The following is a 25,936-nucleotide window of genomic DNA, read 5'->3' as shown; positions in this document are numbered from 1 at the left end:
CAGAGCTACAAGGAGGGAAAATGAAAATCCAAAGCTCCAGTAATGACTCAAACAGGTTTCTAAGCAAAACTTGCAATACAATTAAGAGTCACCCCATAGTTGTTGTGAATGTATTCCGACAGAAAAGCATTCTGACCACAGCCTGGAAAGCAACTGTTCTTGTAAGCAAAGTAAATCAAACTATAAAATCTTACAGTTTGCTTTGTTTTGGTTTCCCTTCCCTTTATACTACTTAACTAATAATACCTAAAAATCTTAATGATATTCAAGTGACCTACAGCTGCTACAGAGTTTGTAAATTTGGGATACATCTGAATCTATTGATATAAAAGAGGAATTTTTAGGAAACAAAAGCCAGTGAAAGAGTATGCTCTTGCATGCAGACTTCAGAAAAAGAACAGAACTGTTTTTCACTTTGCCAATCAGATCTAGTAGTGACTGGCAAAAAGAATTATTTGATGCAATTTTTCTACTTGAGCAGATGGTCTGCTCCCTATATACAATTTCAGTGACATCTTGCTAGAGACAGCAAGTTTTGGTAGATTAGATGGTCCCAACTGCCCTGAAACTTGAGTGGAAAGGTCAGGGCCACGAAGAGAAAGTTTCATTCTTGGTGAAGTGGTAAAAAACAGTCCACAGGACTCAAGATAGGCACTGCCATCACAGAGCTTGCTACCTAGCAACATGCCAGCTGTTCTTTGAGAGCAAGAGAGAGGCCAAGGCAATGCAGTGCCAGTGCCTGCACTGTGAAAATACTGCAGAAGTTTCATGTCACTTACATGAGGCTTGACAGGCTGCAGGTTCAGACGTCTGCAACATACTAGCATCCACTAATATCCAGAACAGGCAGAATAAGAGCTCATAAGACAGGGTAGAAATAGTTCAATATGCCTAATGTTTCTTCCTGCAGTAACAGATTCTGCTGTAAAGACCTCCTATCCTTAAACAGACATATGGATGGGTTTAATTCTGTGGGGGAATAAATACAAAATGCTGCAACTTGTATAACAGAAAGACACTAAAACTCCTCCTTCATGTTTTTCCCTCTTCTGGAAGATGCCTCAAGTCAGCAAAAATCTCAGCTGGCAATTGCAAATAAGACCCTCAACAACTTTGCAGCGACTTAAGTAAGATCACGTTCCCTCCAGAAAAGAAGAAAATGTTTCTTTGATTCTAAATATTCTCATTTAAAGTTCCTGCACATCTCACACCTATGAATGAATGTATTTCACATGGGTAAGCTTAGCAAAGAATCACAACCCTTTACTGGAAGCTACATTTCATGAAACAAGATCAAACACATCAACAGCGAACAAACATGTCAAAGAGGTGTCATTTGAAAATAAGCCTTTGAACTCATTTGACCAAGGCTATTGTTAAAAAAAAAAAAAAATCACACCTGTGTGCAGACAGATAGGCTCTCTTTATCTGGTAACAACAAGGTGTGGAGACGCACAGGATAGATAATTAATCTCTATTGCTATCTATAGTTTCTTTGTTAACACTGTCTTGGTCGAAGTGTGAAAATATGTTCACACTTTGAAAAATGGGCGATTAGCTAATCAAATGGCAATATGATTCTTAGAAACACAGAAATTACTGTAACCCAACACTACTTCTGACTACATAGGGATTTTTAAAATTTTATAAGAAAAACATTCTCTCAAGCATCCTTCAAGACTATAAAGGAAATGATCATATCTTCCCCACTGTAACAATCAGTGCAGGAATTGTGACTACCGTCACCAGTCTATTTCCACTTCTGCATCCAGTATTTTACCCCCAGGGAATTAATTGTAGGGAGTATTTTCCTTGTATAGACAAGTTACAAGAAACTGTGACAGAGAGATGACTTAAGCAGCACCGAATAACCAGGGGCACTAAGCAGCAGCCACTGTTCTGTTAGGGCGCTGTTAAGCAGCAGTTGTGTGTATTAAGTAGTTCTGGTCTTACACCAGTGCCCCAGGAGATGTCCCAATTAAGCAAGTTTACCGTATAAGTGTCTCAGTTAAATGAAGCATACGGTACAAACTTGTATCAAAGTGCTACATGGCAAATGCCCCACACATTTCAGCACAACTTCACAGGGCTGCCCAAGTTGTGCAAGATTCATACTAAAGAAGATCTGACTAAACACAAATTGCATACTCCAGATGTCATTTCAAAATTCTCTCTTGGGATAAGATACAAGTTAGACTTCATGTTTATAACCTTGGATGCTCCTTCAGGATGGAGTTCATTTTCACAGGCACTTCCACACTAATGAAGGAAGAAAATTTATCTTTTCTCCATAGTTGATGATCTTATTAACATCAAGACTGCATACAAAAGCACGAAGAACATGTATTTACAAAGTGTTTTGCTTTTTTATCTGTGCTACTAAAATTCTTGATATGGCACTTAACACTTCACATCTCTCACATAGTAACTTCCTCTTTTCTGGTTATGAAAACTGTTCTGCCTCTATTCATTCAAGCTGTTGTAAGAAAATAATTTTCCTGTGTCATTGAGTCAGCCATTGTGCCACTTCCACTGGCTCCCAAGTCAGACACAAGATATTTATCCTAATTTAAAGCTCTTTGTAGACAGTTTCTACCTTACTGTCTTTTGCAATTCCTGCTCTGCATGATGTCAGCCTCATTTGCTTATCTGTCAAGATAACACTTTCTCTGATACTTTCTCATTTCTGATAATTTCAACTAGCCCCAAACAGCATGAGACTATTATCAGACTCATAGCTACATATGCCCCACCTTAAAAACTATTTCTGACTCTCAAATTTCCAGAACAAAGTTGTTCTATCAACTTTTTTTCCTCTGTATTTGCTCTTATTTCTTCAAGCTGCATCCTACTCCCTTTTTGCACTTCCCCAAATTCATCATTCTTGTCTGCCAGACTTGGAAATAAAACTCCCAGAAAGTCCTCTTTCTGCTTTCCAGATCTGCTACTGGAACAAGCAGCAGCAGATGACAATTTCTCTAAGCTACAAAGCTATTGAACATTTATTTTTGCATGTACTGTTTCTGTGAAAGAAGCAGCAAAGTTCTGCCTGAAATTGATCAAATTAACACAACACACAGAGCTGACACGTAAGTTCAAAGCTCTTCATCAGTAAAAAACATCTTCAGGGTTCTAATTTTGCAGGACACATATAAACATCAGTAGCCAAGAGTTTAAGAGCACCAAAAATTACTAACTTTAATAATGCCTTTAAAAAAAACACCTCAACTTTGAAAGCATACATTCCCCTTCTTTGGCTCTCATGATGAAAGCTCCTCTTTGTATCATGTGTTTTCTTGTATTTTCTCTTTGCAGATTATATAAGAACTCTTTGTAGATTGGCTGGTATTTTTTTTTAAATCTCTCTTAAATTCATTGCAGAAGTGGCATAGCCAAAATCCCTTAATAAAACAAATACAAATAAATTGACGTGTTGCATTTGCAACAAGGCTTTGTTCAATTAAAATTCTCAAAACAGCTTATAAACATTAACTGAAGTGGTATAGTTTGATGTTACAGAAAACAATTGTAATATTCACATTTTACTCTAAGGAATGAGACCAAACTTGTGGTTAGAAAAAAAAAGCATAAAGGCACTTAATGGTATAAAGCAGAAATGCTCTAGATCAGTAAGGCCAAAAGCATTCGTGTGGAAGATTTTTCCTACATCACGCTCTACTAATTTCTGTGAATGTATCAACAGGAAGAACTTGGCTCTTATTGTGGCCTTAAGTTGAAACAATGTACTTCTGAATAAAGAGACTAAATTTTCATATGGGGAAAATAATGTTTATCTGGGGAAAAAACTGCACTTGAAAGTTTGATGGAAAACAACTTTAATAATAAATTACACGGCAATATCCACATTCCTCATACTGAATTTTCTAGACTGCTTATTATCTTTCAGAGGCATACAAGGCCTATCTGGTGTCTGGGGAAGGCTCCTGGGCTTCTCATTTCCCTGAGAATGTAATATTTAAAACTCACCTTTCCACTGAACAGAAAGTAACAATAACAGGTAACAGAGAAAATACTACATTTGGAAGAATTTTTGCAGCCTCCTGTAAGAAGCTACTGCATAAAATTATGGATTTTTCATATCACTTGTCAGTCTGAAATGTCAAAAATAGGAAAAGAGGGTAGGCTTTCTGAAAATTCTGGCTTGTATTTGTTAAAACAAGTCCTGAGTTTGATATGTCTCCTTGCTTCTCAGTTCTCTTGATTTCTAGGGAATCGTGTTCTTGAGTTTTAAAATGTATGACAATTTCTGGCAATTTATCACGTTTTAAATTTATTTTTTTACTTCATGCTTTGTGTCTCAAAGTGGTTATTCTTGCCTCATGCAAGTAATAACTAAGGGTTGGTCATTTAAATATACTGCAGACTCCTAAATAGGAGTTGCAGGTAGGACACTAGATTTCTTGATTCCTCTGTCAACTGCACTGCTGCCACAGGAACACGGTCCCAGTGACACTGAGGTATGAAAAAGGACCTCTTGCCTGCTGATTGGGGAGCCCTTTTTATGGTCAGAAACCAACTCATTGATAGAAACAGCACCAATGAAATTCTCATTTGCCATTTCAAGCCCTTGCTGTGGAAGCCTCAGGCACGCCAAGGGCTGGAGGATGTGACACCAGTCCCTGTCAAAGGCTGCACACACACAGACACACACAAACTTCCCGAGGCTCCCCAGGAACCTGGTGCACAGCACCCAGGCCTGTCAGGAGCTCAATTCTGGGCTCCTCAGACAAAGAGACATGGAGCTCCTGGGGTGGATCCAGAGAGGGCAATGAGGGTGAGTGAGGGACTGGAGCATCTCTTCTGAGAAAAGGCTGAAGGAGCTGGGCCTGTTCAGTCTCGAGAAGAAACATCTGACAGGGGACCGGATCAATGCATGTAAATACCGAAAGTGGGGGTGCAAAGAGGATGGAGCCAGGCTCTGCTCGGCGGTGCCAAAGAACTGGACAGGAGGCAACAGCCAGAAACTGATGCACAGAAGTTCCACCTGAACATGAGGTGCGGGTGACCACGCACTGGAAAGGACTGCCCAGAGAGGGCGTGGAGTGTCCCTCACTAGAGATACTCCAGAACGATCTGCACACAATCCTCTAGGATGACCTTGTTTGCGTAGGTAGGTTGAACCAGGCGACCCACTGCGGTCCCTTTTCACCGTTCTGAAGTCACCGTAATACCTCGGTGACTCACGGAGCATGAGCCCACCCACGGTCCCTCGGCGCGGTGGCGGCTCAGTCACGGCGCCTCAGGGCCGCCCCCGTCCCACACGCCCACACCGGCGGCACCTTCGCCCTCAGCGCTCCCGCCGCGGTCTCCGCCCGGTGCGGGGAGGAGCGCGAGCAGCGGCCGGGCCGTGCCGCGCCTGCGCCGCCGGGCCGGGCCCGTGACCCCGCGCCGTGTGCGCAGCTGCCGCCGCTGCGTGGGGCCGCAGATGGAGCCTCCCCCCGGCGCCGCAGGTAGGGGCTGCTGGCGGGCGGGCGAGCGAGCGAGCGGGAGCGGGGGAAAGGGGGAGGGAAGAAGGGAGGACGGCGGGGCGGCGGCGGAGCGTCCCCCGTACATACTCACTTCACCCCCGCCTTCCTCTCCCCCACCGCCGCCCGCCTCGCCGAGGTTTCCTGTGGGAAACCCCCGTCGCTTTCCGCTGGCCCCTCATACTCGCCGGAGAGGGCGGTGGCCTGGGCTGCGGCGCACCGCCGGTGGGTGCTGGCGAGGGCCACCCTGGACGGCTGCGGCCCGGCCTCCGCGAGGTTCCCGGCGGACTGGGACGTCCCCACCGCCCTCAGCGGGCTCCCGCCTTCCCTCCTTCCCTCCTTGCCACCGCCGTGAGCTCCAGCGGCAGGACGCGGGGCGAAGGCAGCTCCGGGGCGTCCAGGCACCCGCGGGTGCCTGCTGTAGCCTCTGGTTGTGTAACAAACGCAAAGGTGAAGCACCGAGGTTGTGTGGTCCTCGGCTTCGTACTACCGAGATCTTGCCCTAATGGTTATAAACACGTGTCCACAGGAGTGAATGGCCTTTATACCCGTGTAGTGTTCGCTCATTGTGCCCAGAGTTCCCGACTCGGGTACCTTCGGCTTGGTGTCTTAAAAGGCCATTACCTTCAGCTAATGCAAGGTGTTGAGTCTCCCGTAGGTGGTGGTGACCTGCAGTGGTCGTGGCTGTGCACCTCGGTCCCTGCCGCCTGTGGCTGCCTCACCAAAAGCCAAAGGACGCTATCCAACCCCAGGCTCTTGGTTTTTGATGGAAACCTGTTCTGGACCTGGGCCTCCAGGCCTTGCAGTCAAGGTGTTCATAGAGTAGTGAGGTTCTGGGGTTATTGATTGTATCCTCTAAGCATTGATCTTAATTAAAAAAATGTTATAAAACTTACCGTAGCATTTCAAGTGGTGGATGTTCATCTGCAGTGTAATTTCGCTTCTCAGTTGTCCTTTGGAAAAGGCCTAGTTATTACATTAGTTAATTCACAGATTCACAGAATATCTCAGTTGTAAGGGACCCACAAGGATCATTGAGTTTAACTCTTAAAGAAATGGTCCATTATGGGATCAAACTCACAACCTTGGTGTTATTAGCAGCATATTCTAACTGAGCTTATCCCAGCGGTTCAACCTGTTGTGATTTCAGTGCAAAACAAAAAGCATGGCACCAAACACTAAAGCCATCAGCATTCTGCTTTCCTGTTTATGTATATAATGACATTATCTGTCCTTCCCAAACCATACTGTGGTTGTATGTTAGCTGTGGTAGGACTGCTGAGGTTGTGCTTTGGGTACCTGCTATGTGACACCAATACTGAGATTCATCTCCTGAGCAGTGGCATTGCTTACTGACACCTCTCTAAATCTGCTACTTGTTATCCACTATCTTTTGCTTCCCTCCCCCCCCACCCCCCATCAGTTTCTGGTTTATACAGCTCTGTTGAAAACCAAAATGGACTAAAAGTGGAGATGTCTACGTGAGGAAGTAGAGAAACTGGAACAGTAGCTGCAAGAGGTGTGAGCTGCCCTGTTCATATTGCTAACAGGTAGCAGTAAGGTGTTAACCCAAATATCCTGGTGTGGTAGGTTTTAATGTCATCATTGTTAACTGCTTCTTGGCTCATATACAAGAAAAAACAGGAGGGATCACAGTTCTGTAAATTGTTACCGTGACCGATACTTTGTTTTATGGTCATAAAAGACACGACTATTCTCATGGCTTTGAAAAGCAGTAGGGAGTGAATATCAAGGAGTCCTCTGAAGCTCAGATTGTAGAACCTCTGCGTATGTCGGGATTTGTATGGGAGGAGTTTCTTGATAGCCATAGTTTGGGAAGAAACTGCAGTTGTATCATTAGGTGATTATATCCAATAAATAAATTGGTAGTAAACATTGTTCACAAGTTTTTATGTTCATAATATCACAGATTATCCTGAGTTATAATAGACCTACAAGGATCCTCAAGTCCAGTTCTTGGCCCTGCGCACGACTTCCCCAAGAATCACGCCATGTGCCTAAGTGTGTTGTCCAAATGCTTCTTGAACTCTGTCAGGCTTAGTGTTGTGAGAACTTCCCTGGAGAGCCTGTTCCAGTGCCCAGCCACCATCTGGGTGAAAAACCTTTCCTAATATTCTATTTTAAAAACCTCCCCTAACTCAGCTTAAAGCTTCTGCTTTTCCCCTTGTGAGAAAGCTGTAGACTGCAGTGAGGTCTCCCTTCAGTTTCCAGGCCAAACAAAAAAGTTACCTCAGCTTCTCCTTGAGTGGCTGTAAGCCCTTCCTCTCCTCTAGGCTGCTCACCAACTTTGTAGCTCTCCTTTTAATGCTTTCCTAAAGTTTTATATCCTTCTTGTATTGTGGTGCCCAAGATACCACTCAAGGTGAGGCTGCTCCAGTGCAGAGCAGGACAATCCCCTCCCTTGCCCAGCTCTGATGCTCTCCCTGATGCCCCCCAGGACAGGGCTGGCCCTCCTGGCTGCCAGGGCACTGCTGATTCACACTCAACTTGCCATCAACCAGGACCTCCAGGTCCCTTTCTGCAGCTTTACTCTCCAGCCTCTCGTTCCCCAGTCTGTCTGTACATCCAGAATTGCTCCATCCCAGGTGCTAAACTGTGTTAAACTTCACGTGGTTGGTGATTGTCCAGCCCTTAATTTGTCTAGGTCTTCCTGGAGGGTCTCTCTGCCATTGAGGGAGTCAACAGCTCTTCCCAGTTTAGGAAAATTTTACACTATTTTGTTTTATCCTTCTCCAAAATGGATGTGCTGCAGCCCAGCATTGAATTAGATTTTTGTATGCAGCACTTCCAAAGCTATGTAGGGTGCTGTTTTCAGTTGTAGAGGCCATGGGTTATGAGAAAGCTCATTTTCTTTTTAATGTGCACTTGGTTATAGCTGTCATTTTCAGGTGGTGATATTTGGATCCCTAGTTGAAGATTCACAGATGTGTAAAGTGGGATCATGGACAATGGCTGAGATAGACAATACAGGTTTTGGTACCTATTCTTGACACGGAGCTTAAAAGCAGAGGGTTTGTAGATTGATTTGATATTTTTCCTAAGCTACTTACCATGTCTATTTCTTCATGTCAGGTGGAAGTCTAGGTTATTAAATACAGTAGCAGTTTTATTAGTGGATGGAGAAAATCAGGCTTGCAGAATGGATGTGACTTATTTCAAGGTGGCAGGGGCAGTAAGACTAGAGCTAGAAGAATACACTGAAAAGAATGAAATTATAGCTTCAAAAGATAGAAAGGATAAAATAATGGAGGATAAAGCAATGTTGTATTTAAAGGGGAAAATATTATAGTAAAAGGAAAAGTTCCTTTTCAGCTGTTCTTTTTCAACTTTTAATTAAACTGCTTTTAGGTAATTTTTGTGATTAATAACATAAGTTGCCAGAATAACATCTGCAATCCTTGTGTTAATGTAACTGAAAGGCTTTTAGCCTTGTCATCTCATGCTCTGAAACTTAAGAGAACACTGGTGTGTTTTGATCATATCCCTGATGTTAGTTTCCAAGATGTTCATTCATTTATATTGTATGTACTGGTTGTTCATTTACTACACAGGCACAGAAGTCAAAAGGTAGGCATTGTTTTTTATTTGTCTCTTAATCCTTACTTCCAGTTAAAGAAATTTTTTTTAAAAATGTAGAAAGAATGGTATTGAGCCCTGTTATTCATTAGCCTTGCTCTTCATTTGTGTGATGTTCTTTCTTTGGAATGAAAGGTGTAAATTTTATCTTGAAAGGAGTGGCTAAAGAGCTAAATATTCAAGTTCTCAAGGAGTTTGGGCAGATTTGTTTCTATAATGAAACAAATCTGTAATTTATGTTGTTTTTCATTACCTTGTCACACGCTTCTGAAAATTAGTAAGAAGGGCTACGTAGTGCTGGAGCAGCTGATTAATGGTATTGGGCATGGTGGCAAATCTTAGGTGGTTAACATCTCTTCTTGTAGTAACTGGGGGATTTGTTGGTTGTTAGATTTTCCTGCGTCTCTTCCTCATCCCTGTTGGGTACTTTGCTTTTTCTGTGTTGGATTTACCTCTTACTCACCTCTTGTTTCTGGTGCAAATTATTACACAGTTTCTTATGCCACTGCTCTATTTTATGTGATCTGTTTGGTTTATACAATTCAGATAATTTGTGTTTTTTCAGGACCTTTCTCTGTTTCTTACTCCAAGGGAAGTAAGCATTAACCATTCACTGTTAGTATAGAAGGGGCACAGAAGAAATAGGGATTATACACTTGGGACTGATTTCAGACAAGGGGCGCTCAAATGTGTGGGCTTGACTTTTTCAAAAGCGTGCAGCCCTATCCTGTGTGTAGGAACTGAATTGTGTCTGTGCTGTTAGTATATTTTGGTGTCTCAGAAAAAGCCCTAGACTGTGTATTTGGTTGCTGAAATCCTGCTGCACGGTGTTTTGTTTAAGTGACAGAAAGTTGTGTTGAAGATTTTTGTATCAGTTACCAAGTGAAGAATACTCAGAAGCTTTACAGTGGTGGAATTAAGGCTGGCTCTGCTAGTTTAATCCTTGGTCAGTCCACAGCTCTAGTTACTCTGTGTTTTCTGCATTTTGCAGGAATTCTCATATGTTGGATGGGATTTGAGGTGGGCTGAGGTGTTCCCTTTATAGGTAGCTCACAACCTAAGTTTTTGTAACTGGCAGGTCTTTCATGCTTGAACAATGGTACAGGCTATGTACTTACGAAGCTGCATTATTTCCAGTAGTAAATATTAAGTCCTAATCTGTAATTAATTTTCAGGCCCTGTAACTGGATTTGCTGTGTGATCAGCAGTGTAAAAATATCTCCTTATGTCGGCTTGGCTTTAGTTATTACTCACTAGATGTATGAGCATTTTCAATCTGCATGTAATTAACAAGAAAGTGTGCTTTGTCAGGTCTGGTTTTCCTTTTCTTTCTAGGTATTACAGACTTGCTGTAATACAGCCATTGTTCACTTCTAGCCAACAGCATTCCCGTAATCCAGTACTGCTGTATTGCAGGAACATGAGCCCGAAAGCAAAATGTAAGATAACAAATTCAGCCAGTGAAAAAGGTGAAAATTGACTTTGAGGTGATGATAGAATGGTGAGAAGTTAAAGCTTTGGAAATTTTCCCTGGTGTTGTCATCCCTGTACTCCATCTTAATTTAAAATGATGTAAGTATTAGGAAGTTCTCAAAATCTGGAACTTTTTAAAATGCAAATAAATTTATTCATATACATTTAAAGAAAAAAGGATACTGCATAGAAAAGCAGCACTGATAAGTTTCTTTTGATTTTAAATCAGGATTTCAGGGTATCACAAATCTAGTTTCACTTGGATTATAAATGACTTCTGTCATTTCATATTGTCCTTCTATACTTTAAAACCTCAGTAGAAACTCACTACTTAAGGCTCTACTTTCTATGCAAACACCAGTGTGCAAATGAAATTACCAAAACTCAGTACCATTTCACATGTGTATAAGGGTGTTTGTTTGGTCCTGGTCCATCATCTATCAGTTCACACTGGATGTCTTTGACTGATAAAGTTCTTTACCTTTAACAAGATTCTGCACAGTTTTTTAGCACTGAAGTTTACAAAGTGGGATGCTGAATAATTGTGTAGCTTTGACCCCTTGTCAGTAAAGGCACAGAGACTCTCCCAAAGGCTACAGGAGTGAATACTTAAAGTACTAATTGAGACATCAAAGTATAGTTGTAGGAAAAGACCCAAAGATTTTAGAAAAATAAGTTTGTTTTTCTTTTTTTCTCCATGACTTTAATGGGTCTATCTCTAAATGAATTTGTTCCTATGTGTGACTTAGTCTTTTCAAATAGAGGTTGTGAGTATTTGATAATATATTCAATGATAGAGACTTTTTGGATAAGTTTTTATCGTGCGCATGTGCATAAACGATTCATATGAATTAACCTAAGAATGGTAATTTTTTTTTTTTTTTTTTTAATTAATACAAGGGAAATAAGCTAGGCAGAATAAAGGAGATGAAAATTTTGAGTTGAATGCATTCTTTTCCGAGAGGAGTAGGAAGCTCTAATTATATTTGCTTATTCAAAACACTGTTACAGGTACACTAAAATAGATCTTATTTCTTTGTTAAAAGAATTAATGTCTAGAGCCAATAATCTGGTTTGATTGATCTGGTAATGAAAGGAATGTTTGCCAATAAGCAGGCAGTGGACACTGCTGCACCTTCTGTTATTAAGAAAAGTTTACTTTTCCAGTGTATTTTTATAATTAGCTCACAGGCAAGTGTTTTAAAGCAAAACTTTGTAATGAAATGGAGTATTTACCTCACAGAAACAATTTTTACTATGTGACATGAAGAATAATTTAGTCCTCTAAATTAATGCGATTTTGCAACTCAGTTATAAACTTGTTATTCATTCTCCAAACCATCTCAAGTGTTGTGTATACTATAGGTCTGTATATGGAAAAAGTGACAGAATGGCTGTTAAATTCCAAGTTTTAGTAGTCTTGTCATAGATGAAAACATTTCCCTTCCAGGAACATAGCTTCTTTGCAATGGAGATTTTCTTTAAATGTGATGTAGGTTAAAGCATGGTAATTCTGCATGCATCTCCTTGGTTGTCTTCCCTTTTCACATTAGTAACTGCTATTTCGAGTGCTGGAGTTCTCATTGATACTTTTTCAAGTTTTATTTCTTAGCTTGAAAAAGAAAGGTATCTTCAAAATCTGTCTACTCACAACTACATCAAAACTTATGTTTGATGGCAACTGGTAGGAAAAAGATATTAACATGTAATAAAAAAGAAGGTCCCCTTTATGGCTTCACATTTCTCAACCAATCTCCCAAAATAATGAAAGTGATTGCTTTTAAAATTTATGTATTTTGTGGAGTGTTGTATTTTAGCTTGGATTCATGAACCTTGACTTTCTACAGCATTTTTGCTAGTAAGGAATGTAACTGATGTTTAAAAGTTCACAGAACTGGGATTTCAAGAAAAACATGAGGTAGTACAGTTGCTAATTAAAATGACATAAGGTTACTAAAACATTCTCTCTTCTTAATATATGCTGTGATTGTTTATGAAAAAGCAATAGTATTTGAGCATTTTTTAACGTGGATAAATAAAATCAAGAAAATCCAAATTATAGGTTGTATAACTAGAAATGCACATTTCAAAGACTGTTACTGGAATTGCTTGACTCAGTTCCCCTTGGATAGAGAAGTGTGAGGCTTCTTAAAGTATCTGGGTAGAGCAGATTTCAACCTTTCTGAGTAATCTGTGTACATGCTACCTGAAGTCATGAAAGAGGTGAGAGCAGAGCTGTTAACTTCCAGCAGGACCAGTAAAGGGTAAGCAAGTCAGTTACCATCTGTGTTAAATGAAGTGGGGAGATGATATGACTTCTCTCAGGACACTCTTCTAGGAAAGCTTTTGTCTTGGTATCCTCTTCTTGTAATAGTGCTCTAATTGATATGAGAAGCTGCTACAGTCCCTTTCGTTGTTAGGACTGTAAAGCAGCTTTGTATTTCATTCTCCTCCTCCCCTTAAAGGGCTGCTGCCTGCAGCACAGCTCTGCACTCTGCTCCTGTTGTTCTCAAGGTCATCCTGGATCCTTTTACAGAGGCTAGAAAGTCAGCAAAGTATTTGTCATCTGTTTTCCCACCTCTGTTACATAGTGAATTTGATGTGTTCTAGTGGTAGGGATGTTCTTGTTCCAATTAATGTATATTAGTTCGTTGAGAGTTTGGTAATTTTTACAAAAATAACAAAAATTGTTAAACTGACCAGCTGTGGTCCTTGGCCTTCCATGGCAATAAAGAGCTTTTCCACCTGAGGGTTTTGATCAACCACAGTCTATTATTACAACTGTAGTCTTGTGCCCTACATATTGTATGCAGCAAGAGAACCACAAGCACTGAGATTTGCCACAGATTTTGTTTGTTAAAAGAAACAAATCATACATTTTTCTTAGTGATTTGGTGAATAGGAATATCCCCCAGTTTAGTAATCTCTCTCTTTAATTCTTTATACTCAGCTGAGGTTTTATGGAAAATAATTTCTCTTTCACAAAAGTATTCCCTTTTTTTTTTTTTTCCTGCAAGCTTGTAACATCTCTAACTGTTCTTTATCTTCTCATCTGTTCCTTGTCCCCAAGAGGAGCATTTTGGAATCTACTGATCAGTCTTTAGGAAACGTTCAGTAGTTCTATCACACAGATTTCTTGCCTGTAGACTTCTATTTTCAAGGAGATAGTGATTTAGCTATAGCCCTGGAACCCTGTATTTGGTTTTAATTCTGGCTAACTTCTGTGTATGTTTTTACAAAATACTTAATTTTTAGTATTAATAGTATTTAGTGTGAACTTTCAAAAGGGGGAAAAAGGTTTTTATTCTGGGACCTGTAATATAGTTGAAAAAAACACAAAAGGAATTGATGGTTTTACATCATGGTGTTGTCATGTTTTTTGGTGAAGTTTGCTTCTGAGGTGGTGTTCTTTGAAAGTTCTTGCCATATATGTTACTGCAGAGATGAATAGCTTGATGATGATCTTGCAAGTGCTTGTACATCAGTATCAGAAATACAGGTACTTTGCATGTGAACAGATTTGCTTTAGCTGGTTGTCTGCTATTTTTAATATTTGCACCTTATTTTTCTTAAATATTTTTTATGAATGCTAGGGATACTGACTTCAGTAAAGTGTTTTAAGATTGTTGAAGGAAAATCACTGTAAGTGTAATGCAATGGATAGTTTAGAATCAATGAAGAATATTCAAATACTTAAAATGTTCCAGTTGAAACTCACGAGTAAATACAGTACTGCCCAAACTGAACATCTGCATTTGAGCTGTTTGGAGAAGTAGTTGCACCCAGAGCCTTAAACTTAGACAGTATAAGACAATTAAAATTGCTTGGGCTTTTCATAGTCTCACTTAGGCTAGATTTAACTCCATTGAGTCCAACCATTATTAAGCACTAAATATTTTCTACGTAAAAATACAAAAGCAAAATACGGTAAATACAAACGTTTGTAAAATTTAAAACAATTCTAAAACTGATACTTCACAAAAGAGATCCTTCTAAAAACTGTAGATGAGTTTATAAATAGTCTTTACTGTCATTTCCTGTATAATGTTGTATAATTACCTTTGAATTGCTGTTGTAGCTCTCTCCTCATTTTTCCTACTGGATGCTGCCCAGTGTCCTGGTGTGCCCTCTCCTTCCTGCATTTTCAGCATTTGTAGACTTGGCAACATGGAACTAAATAGAAGGAATTTGCCTGGAGCACAGTTCTGTCATGGTTCTGGTTGTGCTGGTGTTAACACCAGCAGAGCTACTCCTTGCTATCAGTCTTACGCCTCTTTTCTTTTGAATAATCAAACAGTAGATTGGGTGTTTAACCTAAGACAGAGCCCAACGGTCATTTTTGATTGTTCTGGGCTATCATGGAGGTCTTTTCTTTTTGGCTTTCTTTTTGTTTGCTTGCTTGCTTACTTGCTTGCTTGTTTTTTTCCCAGATGTCCCTGTGTCCTGTTTCCTTTCTAGCCTTTAGTTGCATTCCTACCCTCTTCTCCTCTTTGTCAGTAGTGGGATAGCTGATCCTTGCATTGGAGCCCTGTGCTTTGTGATTGTGAAAATCCTGCGTGATTCTGGCCAGCTTTGCCAGCAGGGGAAATCCAGCAGTTCTTCCCAGATCCTAAAGACTTCTCTCTGCTACATTTCTATGTATGCTGTGGTATAATAGTTGAACGTGTGCAGAGCCAAGGGTTGGACTTGATGATCCTTCTGGGTCCCTTCCAAATCAGGATATTCTGTAATGCTAATTATGGGAAGTAGATCTAATTACTCCAAAGTGTAAGTCAGCTGAGAAGCACTTTTTTACATGTATTTGAGTTAGTTTTCTGATTTGACCTGCTCGCTCACTGCGTGGTTAGGTGCATAATAGTGATGATGTGATGGGAATGAGTGAGGGCAATGCAGGACTGGTAAAACTTCCCTTTTGGTGACAAGTGTCAACCCACTTGCTTAACTGAACCTGCAATTGCACTCTATGTACTCCAAGCACCAGTATAGCCAAGTTGAGTTTAGAAAAAGAAAGTGTGGGGAGCAGAAATTTAGGCTATAATTTGAACCAGTGGTACTCATAATATTTCAGTCTTTCTTCTTGCCCTAGTCTCACTGAATTCCCTCATATGGGCAGCTTTGGAGTTATACAGTGAACTGGATCAGGGAATTTACCTCAATGAAAAATTGCCTAACAGGAAATTTTTTTACCTTTAAAGGAAATTAACTTTCCTTTTTATTCAGCACAGGGCTGCTGAGCCTGTCTGTGTGGGCAGAGAGAAAAGAACATCAGAGGATGTGGAGAGGGCAGGAAGGCTGCATTGCCAGCTTGCTTTGACTGGAATGAGTGGAGCTGAGAAACATAGCATGATGGTGCCAGTTCTTCGTATCATTCAGCTGAACTGATTTGTCCTGTTTACAAAATATGCTTGGAAGTTTTCTGACAGCTTTGTCTTGTCTGTAGCCTGTGTATTGTACCAAGTGTTTGGTACAGTAATCACATTGATACTCTGCAGAAAGTTAAAATGAAGGATATTTGCAATATTTTATATGTAAAATAATGCATTTGTAGAAATCTGGTATTTGAAATATTTTAATATGAAAATCAGAGCACAGAAGCAAATCAAAGTCGTGAGCTATTTGTTTTAGTGTTTTTGTTGTATGTACAGGACAGAGTTTTTTTCCCTGCTGTAGAAATGCTGAGAAGGATATGTCTGATGAGAAATGTCTTTAGTTCAGATTCTGTATATTGCTCATCATAATCTTCTGTTGTTGCCAGATGCCACTAGTAATATCGCATATGCAATACTGTGTAATCTCATAATGTAATCTCTTAGCATTAGTAAACTTTAAAAGATGACTACTTAAGAGTGACAAGTGTTGGTTTCAATTGGTTTTTTATGGAGAAGTAACCAAAAATGCTCTGAAAAATAGTATTTGGTCGTAGGTAACTTGAAATCTGCTTCTTTCATTAGTTCAATACATTGCACTTTTTTCTTCATTTCATCTCCTTTGCTTTTTAATAAGCAATTTTAAATTAAAATTATTGTCAATTATATTCTGATAGTAGAATATTCATAGTGTGAACATCCCAACTCATGGTATTCTGAAATGTGATATCAACTCCAAAGGATGAATAAATAGTGTGTTTGAAGATGAAAACTAGGTAAATTTGGTATAACTGCTTTGGATTATATGGAGTTCTGAGCGAATGTCCTTTAAAGGGTTTTAACTCAGAAACAGAAGTAAAAAACTGTTCTTGATAAATTCTCATCCCTTTGTTTTGAAGAAAGTGGATTTGGAAAAGCACTGTGTTTTTTTGTTAATGGTCTGTGTTGTTTATTCTAAATCACTAGCTGTACTCAAGAGAATTCTGGAGACAACTGAAAGCAAACTACAACTTTGCTTTTAAGTATAGAAATTAGGCCAGCAGCATTTCTTCTTTTTAAGTTGATTTCTCAGTGAAAAACTCCTAGATCCTCCATTGAAGAGATTTTGTTTTATTCTGAAGAACTGAAGTCTTTCACATAGCCATACAAATTCTAGGTTGTGTTCTAGTATGTGCCATTTTTCTCAGCTTTATGTCAGTGAATGAAAGAGTACATACAGATCATGTACATAGAAAAATATTAGTATCCAGAAATAAAAATATTTAACTGCTGTAGTGTCTTTATGCAGATTTTTTTATCTAGTAAGAAGAAATTCAAATGGGCTGCCAGAATTTGCTCCTTTATTTTTGTTTTATAGTGCACATTAAACAGAGTATAAATATTCAGGATAATGCTCATATTTGTATCTGAGCAAATTTTGGACCTTCCATCATTTTGATCTATGTGGTCCTTTCATGATACTTTATACTGCTGTTTGTTTTAGTGTACTGCTGTATGCAATATAAGCAATGCTGTGTTATTTCTTTAGATTTACTTTTTCTGATGTACAGATAACATTTTTTTTTTTCAAAATTATCTTTTTTTCACTCTTGCAGAAAATTCTAAGCTGAGACATGTAGAAAAAGACGTTTTGATTCCACAAATAATGAGGGATCGAGCCAAGGAGCTGTGTTCAGATAAGGTGCAAGGTAAGAGTCAAATATTCATTAGGAGATCAGATGTACTCACTTTTGTGCGCTGAGTATAATCCTTGTTTTTGAAATCATGTAGTCAGAGAATTAATATGTGTGATCCCCATCTTATCAGTTCACTGTGAAATAAATATTAAAGCATATAAATCTGCTGTGTTGGCTTTGAGTTCTTGGTGACATGGGCTATTTTCCAAAATGACTTGTTCTCAAGGGCTGTAGAATTTAGTAGGATTATTAGAAAACTTTTCACATCTCTCTCTGATGGCAGAACAGTGCAAGAGTTACTGTGTTTCTATATGAAGTATTTAATACTTATATAAATTAAATTGTCTCATGCAAACTTTCAGTTAAGGCATCTCTCATTATAATAAATTTGTTTAAATATTCCCAAATTACTGCATCCTTTCCTTGCTCAAGCATTGGAATGGTCCATGCATGTAAACACACGTTACTAGACAGATGTTGAAGTAGGGTGATGCAGTGCATTTCTGTTTTCATTTTCTTTTGAAGAGTACAGGACAATAACTCTTTAAAGTGGAGTCACCACCTCTGCTGAGAGCTACTTACACACAGGTTAGCCAAGAATGCTGCTAACAAGAGGGATGTAAGAATGGATGAAAAGCCATGGAGTTACTCTGTACAAGTGTTGGCTTTCAGTGGAGAGCATTTGCATCTGGTCATCCAGATCTGTACTCTTTAAACTTCTTTTGTTCATGCATCCCATCAGTAAAAATATTCTGATTGCACAATCCAAATATAGATATATTCATTTATATTCTATAAATTAAGAAAATGTATCACTGCACTTGTATGTTACGTACATAATAAAACATAAAAATGAAAGTTAAGAATGAGAAATAAGATGAAATAAAGAGTTCTTTAAAATATTTTTAAGCTATTTATCAGTCTAAAAAGATTACTCTTAATAACAGTACCTTTTATTGAGATCTCTACCACTAAACATGCATCATAGTTTTTAAAATGTTTAACACTGTGATATAGGAATTTGAGTATCTGGTTCTAAGTTTAGTTTATTTCAGCACTTGATCTTAATAGGCATCATTCCTGGAAAAGATACCTTACAGAGATGCATAGATCCTCATGGAAGAAGTACATAGTTGCTTGCACTTACTAAATTTTACTTAATTATACTATTTTTTCAGTTCTATCCACAAGCTTTGCAAATGTTTTGCTTGAAATTGGGTAATAAATGATCTTGTCTCCTGATGTCAATCAGTTTTTCTTCCAAACGAATGAGAAGTTGTTGCATGTCAGTGTTTTCAACCCCCTAAAACTCTCCTTGGAAGATTTTTAAGAGGTTAGAAAGTTCTGTTTATATCCTTTTAAAGTGTACAGATATGGGAGGTTTTTGTAGGTGACACATATTTACTTCATCAACAAAACCAAACCGAAAATTCCATAATTAGGTGAACACATCCAAACACCTATTTCAAAATGCTTCCTCCGAAATTTTCTTTTGCAAAGGAGCTGTTTCTTACTCATTGTTAAAATAACACCTTCACCTTGAAGGGACACTTGAGTGTTTAGTTTTTGGAAATTCCTGCTGGGTAGCAAACTACTCATAGCCACTTGCCACCACTGAAAAGGTCAGTGGATTTGGAGCACTTGTCAAACCTGACACATTTTTTTTTTAGAAAAGACAACTCTTTTAAGCACTTTGCCACAAGTTATCCAGAGAATCACTGTGTGGTGCCTGGGATTTTCGTGGCCCCTAGCCTTAGTCTGGAGTCCTGTTTTTATTCCAGTCAAAGCAGTCACTCCATCAGTGGCTACATTTGCACAGTTTTTCCATAATACATTGTTTTTTATTCATGAAGTTGCTTCCTGTTGAGAATAGATCTCCAATAGATCTTTCCTTCAGTAGCTCATTAAAAAAAAAAGATTTTTGTGCATTTCATTGTTGAGATGCAAAGATGCAAATACCACAAGGTGCAAGAAGTTCTTCTGTACTTTCACTCAACTATATAGCAAACCTCCCACACTGTGTAACTTGTTTTAACACTTGTTTCTTCAAATCTTTATCAGTGTCTTCTGTGCATCTTCCAACAGTATTTACTGACAAAGCAATGCATTTTAGTTTGTTGCCATATTGTTTTCCCTGAACTATTTCAGTGACTTTTACCACAGCAGGAAGAACAATTGTTTTCCCAATGGCATGTGGCTTTTTGTGTTTTGCTGTTATTTAAGAAGCTTCAAAGGAAGTTTCTGGAGTTTTATCGCTAGGGCAGTCTATGACTAGAGTCAAGTCTAGTCTAGATAAAGTGGACCAGTGTATTTTTAAGCAGCTGCTTTTAGAGGTTCTCCAAAAAATGTTAAAAAGTAGTGTTACAGTAATAGCTGCCAAAGGAGAGTGGCATCATGTAACAGGTGCCTTCCAGTCCTGCCAGAAGGACTTAACAGACCTTTTTTTTCATTTGAACAATAGTTGAATCATTTTTACTCTGAACTCTACCTGTTGGGGAAAAAAAGATGAAAAGCAGTAGCAGTAGTGTGGGTCATTTGAAAGATGTCGGGTAAAAGTATTTTGTGAACTTGCTATTTGTGTAATATTGTTTGAGGTAAACCAAAGGGACAGTATGTGTATGTTTTTCTCCTCTGAACTTTGTGTAACATGAGGACTTTGGTTTCTACATCTTCATTTTCTGTGGCAGCAACCAATATTGGAGGTTCTTGAGCTGTGAGCTGTGGGCCATTAACTTGCAGCTTCTCCATCTTTTTCCCTCCATAAATTTTAAAGCCAAATGATATAGTATTTCTCTTTCTGTGATGTTAGGCGAAGTTATAATTTCTTCCTTCTTTCTCCTGTTCACAGTTTAGTTTTGTATCTTTAGGAAAATAAGGTTTTTGGATGCATCCTCTCCCTCATTCCTCTGTCACCTGTAAGCCAGCTTTGATCAAATTGTGAAAGTTAGAAGTGGAAACTGAGTATTTCTGAAACATTTTTTTAATGAAAAAGGCAAGCAAAACTCCATATTAATACCTCTATTAAAATAAAAAGCTGGTAGCAAAGCATCAGTTATTTTTTGTGCACCTTTTCATCTGGGTGGAGGGGAGAGACCAAAACATGGGAAATGAAGCTTAAGCAGTTTTGTGATCAGTAGATTTACCATCTCATAAATCCATTGTGAGATTATTCCTGGAATAAATTTGTCTTGTTAGTACACAGGGGTAGGTGTTAATCAGAGTAAATAGGCTATGCTTTTTATGCTGTAAACAATTATAAGCTATGAACATAAGCTGTGTAATTAAGTAATCAAAGCTTTTGTGACTTGGTTTGTGTGCTGTGGAGTGTACACACATGCATGAAATGGAGTTGTTTACACTGAGGGCAGAGATACTCATTTAACTTGCTCTCTACGTAGGATTTTTCTGCTTTATGTTAAGTTAATGTTTCAGAAACTCCTTTTAGTAGACCTCTGTTTCTTTTTGTCTTTAGGAAATTGTGATAAATGCATCGGTAGTGTAGAAAATAAGGCTATTCCACAAGTATAGGCCCTTACAATTGGCTTGGTCAGGCTGGGTTCACATGTGTCCCTATGGGGAGCCCCTATACATTCAATAGTGCTCTGCATGAGCACAGGGGTCCATCTGTACCCAGCCCGGTACCTTAGCCTGCAGCTATACCACCTAGAGCTGTGTGCTTATCAGAGCTAATAATGCAAGTAATGACAGCCTGTCCAGCACGTGTTCCAGGGCCATCCAGGGAAAAGAAACCCCAAGGGTTACAAAAATAAATAAATAAAGGTTTTGTTAACTTGAGAAGTGATCCTGCTACTCTAGTGCACAGTTAAATGGGTGGCTCATTGCTGTGCTTAGTTGTCAGCCTACCAAAGTGGCTTAGGGAAGAATTAACTATGGAACGTATGTCTATGTGATAATTTTAAAGAACAATTAAATATTGTGTCTAGTCATATTTCATTTTACTTAGATTATTTAAATTTGCTTAGAACTTTTTTTTCAGATTGTTCCAGTGTAAGTTCTTCTGGGCTCTGCATGTTTCTTAAGAATTTTGTAGCTCTCAGTTTCAGAATGATTTTTGTGTGATTTAATATTTTCAAGCACTTTTCTCAGTGAAAATGGATATATTAGTAATTTTTTTAGCTTGGGCAGTAATTCTGTTAACATGCCTTCTGGGAAACACTAGTCAATTTTCTGTGACCATTATGTAAATATGCTTTATTGTTTTCATATCTATGCACTGTATATATGTATGCTGTGTGTCCATTTCACTGTACATGAAATGGTGGGCAAAAGTGTCATTAAACAACAAAAAAAAGCCCCAAAAACATTGTCATACAGCAACGTTCTACTGTATTTTTACAAACCGTAGCATAAGTTTGCCTGAAATAATATTAAATTACATATTTCTGTATCAGCATGTCCTTGCATTTCAAACCTAAGTAACTAAAAGGATCATTTATAAGCCATTGCCTCGCTTATTGCTTTTATGAAATAATTTCTTAAGCAAGCTGTTTTCCTGTTTTGCTTTAATTTTCAGTTATACAATTTAAATATGAATAGGCTTCTTCAAAGCAAAATCATAGCAAGTTTCAGGAACCCTGAGTTAGCATTTTTCATCAGGATGGTGACTTTTAGTACATCAAAAGTTAGGTAATTTCATCCAGCTGTGCTTTGCTTTCCATGACTCCGTGTTCTAAAACTAGGGACAGTCATGGAAAAAACTGCGAGAGCTGTGGTTGATTCTTGATCATTTCTACAGGAAAGTTTGTCTAATTTCTTGAGAACACTTACTCTGCTGTCCAAAGTTACAGATTCTGAAACTGAACTTAGAGGGGTTTTTTGATAACAGAAATATACAAACTTGGACTGTCAGCTTAATTTGGTTTAATTTTGGGTTAGTTTCTATTTTTGGATTGGAAAATAGAAACAGCTGACTGACTTTGAGATGTTGTGGGTTTAAACACTGAAGAAGTCTTGAATTGAGATCACAAAAAGAAATTACTGGGTCACAGAGTCAGTCATGAAATTAATTCTGTACTATATTTATTGTAGATGTTTTGTGTATTTGTTGTATTGTAAAGCATTTCTGCCCACCTTCCAAAACCTCACAACCTTTTCATCTTCTGGGAGAAGAACAACTCGCTCCAGAGACAAGAGGTTTAAGTTCTGAACTTCTTTCCTCTGAATTCTGTTGTCACATAGTCTGGATTTGGGCCTTTAAGGTCATGAAGAGGGACTTGCAGACATTTTCTGTAGCAGAGACTCCTTTGTAAGGTTGAAGGATTCATGCAGGAAATAGACCTACATGTTTTTCAGGGTGACTTCAGGGACAGATAGCTCAACTCAGCCTGGTTCTGCCATTAGAAAGTTGGTGAAGTAAATGCAGCTATCTCTTATTTTAAGCATATTGTGGGAGACATCTCTTTGATCAAGATGATAAGTTGTTCTGTCCTTTCAAAAAAATTATTAATATATTTAAAATTTTTAAAAGAGGGACACGAGGAAGATCTTTCTACTTGTGCCGAATTGAGGACCTTCACTGGAGAGCACTGTTGTGTTGGCTCTTTTTTCTGTAGGAGCTGTGTAATTAAAGCAACTGGAGTTACATTGCTGAAAAAAAATCTCATGATACTTGGCAGGGCTTTAAAAATGGTTTGGAAAGTGTGGCTGGAAAAGGACATTTCCAAGCAACCACCCTCCTCCCATTCTCCAGATTTCCCATTAGCCCTCTCCTCCTCAGGGCTCATGTTGATACTTAGTGAAGGTGATGGGATGCAACACTACTGCAGGCTTCTCCACAGTTGAGCATGACCAGTGTCATCCAGAGTTTTGATAATGTGCAGTTACTCAACAGTCCTGTCACTGACATTATCTCTGTCCCCGTAGGGGCCACCTGCTCTAGACCATGACCCTTACACCTGACATAGCAAGGTCCATAAATCCAAAGAAATTTCTGATTGAACTGCATGTGGTGCTGTACATTTAAATGCCCAAGCGCACTTTTAGATATTCCTTCTTAAAAAAAAAAATCTTTTTATATATACTTTGCTATCAGAAATGCAGATAATGAAATGTGTGAAATCCTTTGCAAATTTTGCTTGATATTGCTTACTTTCCTTGGTATTGCAGACTGAATTCTGTTAATTGTTGCCAACCCTTGTTGAATACTGCGGGAGGATTAACCTGTTGGTACCTACAGTTCTGACATCAGAAGATGCTAAGACTGAAAGTAGAGGGAAATTACGTGACAGCTCTACTTAAAAAATTTTGATGAGTGTTCTTGTCTTATAGCAAATTAAAACTAAAATCACTGTTTACAGCTGAACTTCACTCATCCACTTTGCATCATTGTGAAAATATAGTCCTTACAATTTTTTTTCAAGTTCACATCTCCTAGGAGTATCTGGGAACACAATGATCTTCTAATTGACTAAAGCAAAAAGATCAAGTGACTGATAAAAATCAATGAGTTAACATGACAGCTGTTGATACCTTTTTTTGAAATGACCTGCTGTGATCAGAAATTGCTTACATGTGCTTATGTCCATATTATTCAGAGTTTGGTGGAAAGTCTGAGAGGTTACAGTGGGAGAATTACAGTTTTTTTGTGACCACAATAGCCTTCTCTTAGGAGGATGGGAGAAAAAAAGCTGCATTATTATCTGCAATTCCATTTTTATGAGAGGAGGGTTAGTATAATTTGAGAACATAGTTTCAATTCAGCAACAAAACTGCAGGTGGAGACTGGAGGAAAACTGTTGTCCTCTGATGCTGTATTTATTGTCTGAATATTGAAGTATATTATAGTCATGTTGTGTGTGACCACATGACCCTATATGAAACTGTTGATAATACATTATGTTATATGTGTTGTCAGTTATTTAAATTATTTTAGATGTTTTGATAGTATACAGTTATATTTAGTACTGATAGTAAATTGCTGTGAGCTTTTTTTCTGGCTGCCATTCCTCGAGAGTAAGATGCTGAATTTTTATATGATGTTCTTGTTTGCACACAATAGCTTTTATTTTGGACAAAAATATTCAGTGCTATATATTTCCAATGAACATTTACTCTCATCACATTTAACTGTGTGAATTAATATAATCTCTAGAGGGATTATGGTATATTGAGCTTTGCTCCAACAAACTGGGCAGAGAGAACAGCTATATGTAAATTAGAATTTGAATAAATGAGATTCCAGATTTGCGTGGATTGGTTTGTTTGTTTGCTTGTTTGAGTGATAACAGCATTAGCTACCCTAAGTTTATTTATAGAAAAGAAATATAAAGGCATATTTTCTTGCTTGGTGATATAAATTTCAGTGTTCTAACTAGTTTTTAGGACTTCAAAGAAAATATTCAGGGAGGGAACTTGCCTGGTTTGATTATTTTTGTTCTTCCCCCCATCCATGTCATTTCAACCCAGCTGATGACAAGAAATGGGTCAGACTGCTAGCTTTACCACTGCAACTTAGTTGTGTGGGGTTTTTTTTATTATTTTTTTTTATTTATTAGGGAATGGAACAGCTTTTACAGGGACAAAGAGAAATGAAATCACTTTCAGTGAAAGAAAGAGGCCTCATTATAGCCACCAACAGCAGTTATTGACAGCTACACTTCCTATTAACAAGGAGCATTTAAGAGTTTGGCTGTTGGATCTTTGGACTTGATCTAATTTGCTAGCATTAATTAGTTTCTTTTGAGCACAGACACTTGGTGCTCACAGCTATAGATTTAGAGGACTAATTAGGACAGAAAATTGAACAGAATGGGGTAAGGCATTAACCTTCAACCATTACCAGCTGGGGCTCTGATAAAGACCACAGAGTCCAAATGCTCCTATTCATGCAAAGAGTACTCTAATGAATATCAATTTCAGCCAGGTTGCCATATCTTACAAGCCCTGTCTTGATTTCGATTCTCTTACCTGGTAGAGATTTTTATGTATAGATATTAAAGTGATATTGGTAGTTCAGAGCTCATAGATGAGAACCTCAGGCAGTTACCTGTGTTTTGTCCAGTCCTTCAATTTGCTTTTCTTAAATTACAGATTTTATTGGTTTCCAGCTAAGATCCTGAATTTCAAATTGATTTCCCTGTCTAGCTTAAATATATTAACATAGCCCAGATTAATTGCATGTTCTTAACAAATGCTGATTTAAGTATAGGATTTTTTTATAGATGAGTGTGGTTTTTTTGGATTATTGTAGTACATGGTAGTAATAGCCGTAACAAGAGCACTCACCAAGCTAACTGCTGAAAGTTGAACAGCAGGATTGCTTCTTTAGCAGCTCTTACAGTGAGATACAGTTATTGTATTATGGTGTTCAGTTGCTAAT

General features: G+C 38.5%; 1 protein-coding gene across 1 annotated transcript in view; it reads left to right on the top strand.

Annotated features, from left to right (window-relative positions):
- Positions 1-5,328: 5,328 nt before the first annotated feature.
- CMC1 (C-X9-C motif containing 1) overlaps positions 5,329-25,936 on the top strand; it is a 46,580-nt gene continuing 25,972 nt past the window's right edge. Inside the window, exons 1-2 of the mRNA XM_056483158.1 lie at positions 5,329-5,471; positions 17,518-17,610. Coding sequence (XP_056339133.1) covers positions 5,447-5,471; positions 17,518-17,610 — 118 coding nt within the window. The 5' untranslated portion in view covers positions 5,329-5,446. The remainder of the gene's footprint in view (positions 5,472-17,517; positions 17,611-25,936) is intronic.

The sequence above is a fragment of the Oenanthe melanoleuca genome, chromosome 2, assembly GCF_029582105.1.
Source record: "Oenanthe melanoleuca isolate GR-GAL-2019-014 chromosome 2, OMel1.0, whole genome shotgun sequence".
NCBI classification, from domain to species: domain Eukaryota; kingdom Metazoa; phylum Chordata; class Aves; order Passeriformes; family Muscicapidae; genus Oenanthe; species Oenanthe melanoleuca.
This window is presented reverse-complemented; position numbering and strand designations above follow the sequence as displayed.